At 37.7% G+C, this 2,727-nt stretch overlaps 1 protein-coding gene across 1 annotated transcript; it reads left to right on the forward strand.

Annotated features, from left to right (window-relative positions):
- The first annotated feature begins 1,364 nt into the window (after nt 1-1,364).
- LOC102243868 (cytochrome c oxidase subunit 6C) lies at nt 1,365-1,748 on the forward strand. Its single transcript, XM_005857100.2, has one exon. The coding sequence runs from the start codon at nt 1,385-1,387 to the stop codon at nt 1,610-1,612; it is 228 nt and encodes a 75-aa protein (XP_005857162.1). The 5' UTR covers nt 1,365-1,384; the 3' UTR covers nt 1,613-1,748.
- The last annotated feature ends 979 nt before the right edge of the window (nt 1,749-2,727 follow it).

Raw genomic sequence — 2,727 nt, forward strand, 5'->3', positions numbered from 1 at the left:
TCTACAACTCAACACCAAAAAACCGGCAAAGGACTTAAATAAGAATTTCTCCAAAGAAAATACACAAATAGCCAATAAGCACATGAAAAGATGCTTTACAACACTAATCATTGGGGAAATATGAATCAAAACCACACTGAGATAGCAGTTCACATTTATTAGGATGGCTATGAGAGAGAGAGAGAGAGGGAGAGAGAGAGAGAGAGAGAGAGAGAGAGAGAGGAGAGAGAGAATAAGTGTTGGTAAAGATGTGGAGAAATTGGAACTCTTGTGCAATGCTGCTGGGAAAATCATCTGAGAGATGCAAATCAAAACGACAATGTGGTACCATCTCACACCTGTCAGAATGGCTATCCAACAAATCAACAAATGACAAGTGCTGATGAGGATGCAGAGAAAAAGGAACCCTTGTGCACTGCTGGTGGGAATGCAGATTGGTGCAGCCACTGTGGTGAACAGTATGGAGTTTCCTCAAAAAACTAAAAATGGAACTCCCATTTGACCCAGTGCTCCCACTTCTAGGAATATATACCAAGAAGCCAGAAACACCAATCAGAAAGGATATATGCACCCCTATGTTCATAGCCGCACAATTCACCATAGCTAAGATTTGGAAACTGCCTAAGTGCCCATCAGCAGATGAGTGGATTAAAAAACTTTGGTACGTCTACATAATGGAATACTGTGCTGCAGTAAAAAAGAAGGAATTATTACCATTTGCAACATCATGGATGGAACTGCAGAGCATTATGCTAAGCAAAATAAGCCAGTCAGAGAAAGATAAATATCACATGATCTCACTCATTTGTGGAATATAATGAACAACATAAACTGATGAACAAAAACAGATCCAGAGACAGAGAAGCATAGATCAGACTGTCAAGCCTCAGAGGGAAGGTAGGGGAGGGTGGGGATAAAGGGGAGAGATCAACCAAAGGACTTGTATGCAAGCATATAAGCCTAACCAATGGATACAGACACCAGGGGAATGAGGGCATGAGTGGGGTTGGGGGGGCAATGGGGGCATAAGGACACATATGTAATACCTTAATCAATAAAGAAAAAAAAATTTTTTTAAATGCTGGTGGGAATGTGAAATAGTGAAGCTACTACAGAAAACATAGCAATTCCTCAAAAAATTAAAAATAGAATCACCATATGATCCAACAATTTCACTTCTGGATATAGACCCAAAAGAATTGAAAGCAAGGACTTGAAAATATATTTGTCCACCCATCTTCATAGCAGCATTATTTGCAATAGCCAAAAGGTGGAAGCAACCCAAATAAGTGTTCATCAATGGTGAATGGATAAACAAAATATAGTATAGGTCATCCGCTTCTCCCTCAGGACGGACATTGGTGGTGGGGAGAATATAACTACCATGTCTTCCAGTGCTTTGCCAAAACCTCAGATGCGTGACCTTCTGGCCAAGTATCTGAGATTTCATATTGTTGGAGCCATCATTGTATCCCTAAAGGTTGCAGCTTCCTATGAGTTTGGTGTAGCTGAACCAAGAAAGAAGGCATATGCAGATTTCTACAAAAATCATGATTCCATGAAAGATTTTGAGGAGATGAGGAAGGCTGGTGTCTTTCAGAGTACAAAGTGATCTTAGAATGTAAAGAATTTCTTTGGGTTGAATTCCATGGAAGTTTGTCACTGACCTGTGTTCCTGAACTATGAAACATGAATATTTGAGCTAAGGAATAGTTTCTCTTGATAAATAAACAATGAAATACTATGGACAACAAAAAAATGTAGTACAAACAAACAATGGAGTATTATGCAGCCTTAAAAGGGAAGGGAAGTCTGGCACATGCTACAACATGGATGACTCTTGAAGACATTGTGGTAAAATAAGCCAGTCACAAAAGAACAAACATTGTATGATTCCATTTATATAAAATACCTAGAACATTCAGATTCATAGAGACAGAAAGTAGAATAGTAGTGCCAGGAGTTGGGGGAGAGAGGAAAGAGGAGTTATTATTTAATGGGTAAAGAGTTTTCATTTTTCAAGATGAAAAATTTCCTGGAGATTAATAGTAGTGATGGTTACACAATATGAATGCCACTGAACTGTAACCATTATGAAATTGTTAAAATGGTAAATTACATTTTATGTATATTTTACCACAATTTAAAATATTTTAAAGACAAAGATTATGAGAATCATGAAAGCATGTTGGCCCACATGCTTAGTGAGTCTCATGAGACACCACCCCTAAGGACTTAACAAATTTCCTCTTCACAATATATTCCACTTTGTTTGGTAGATATGAGGATCTGTGATCAGCTCAGGGTGAACTCTGAGTGCACCTTCTATGGCAGGACTGATTATAAGGACTTTGACTTAGAGGGGAAATCATTGGAAACAAGAAAGCAAGCTTAGAAGGACTGGTTGAGCAAAATGAGATGAATAAGATAAGTGAAATATTTCAGGCCAAAAGGATTTTAGTGAACCTGATGATTCTCATACATTATTAGCAATGCAACTTATAACAGACACCAAACTACTTATCATAACAAGGCAGATCAAAGTCAACTGGTACAGTTTGTGAGAAAGAAGTCTTTAGATTACTAACAGCACAAATGTATAGGTACTAGGGATTTTTATCAGACACTGAATGTAATATAGAGAAAAATTAAGAATTTCCTTCTGAAACATACAAAATTGCCTCATGGGTGCTAAAACAATACTATGGTTTAGGATAGCAATGATTT

This window comes from Myotis brandtii, unplaced genomic scaffold, assembly GCF_000412655.1.
Source record: "Myotis brandtii unplaced genomic scaffold, ASM41265v1 scaffold1071, whole genome shotgun sequence".
NCBI lineage: Eukaryota > Metazoa > Chordata > Mammalia > Chiroptera > Vespertilionidae > Myotis > Myotis brandtii.

Excerpts from the sequence above, each read along its gene's own strand:
- LOC102243868 (XM_005857100.2), top strand. The coding sequence starts at position 1,385 with ATGTCTTCCAGTGCTTTGCCAAAACCTCAGATGCGTGACCTTCTGGCC.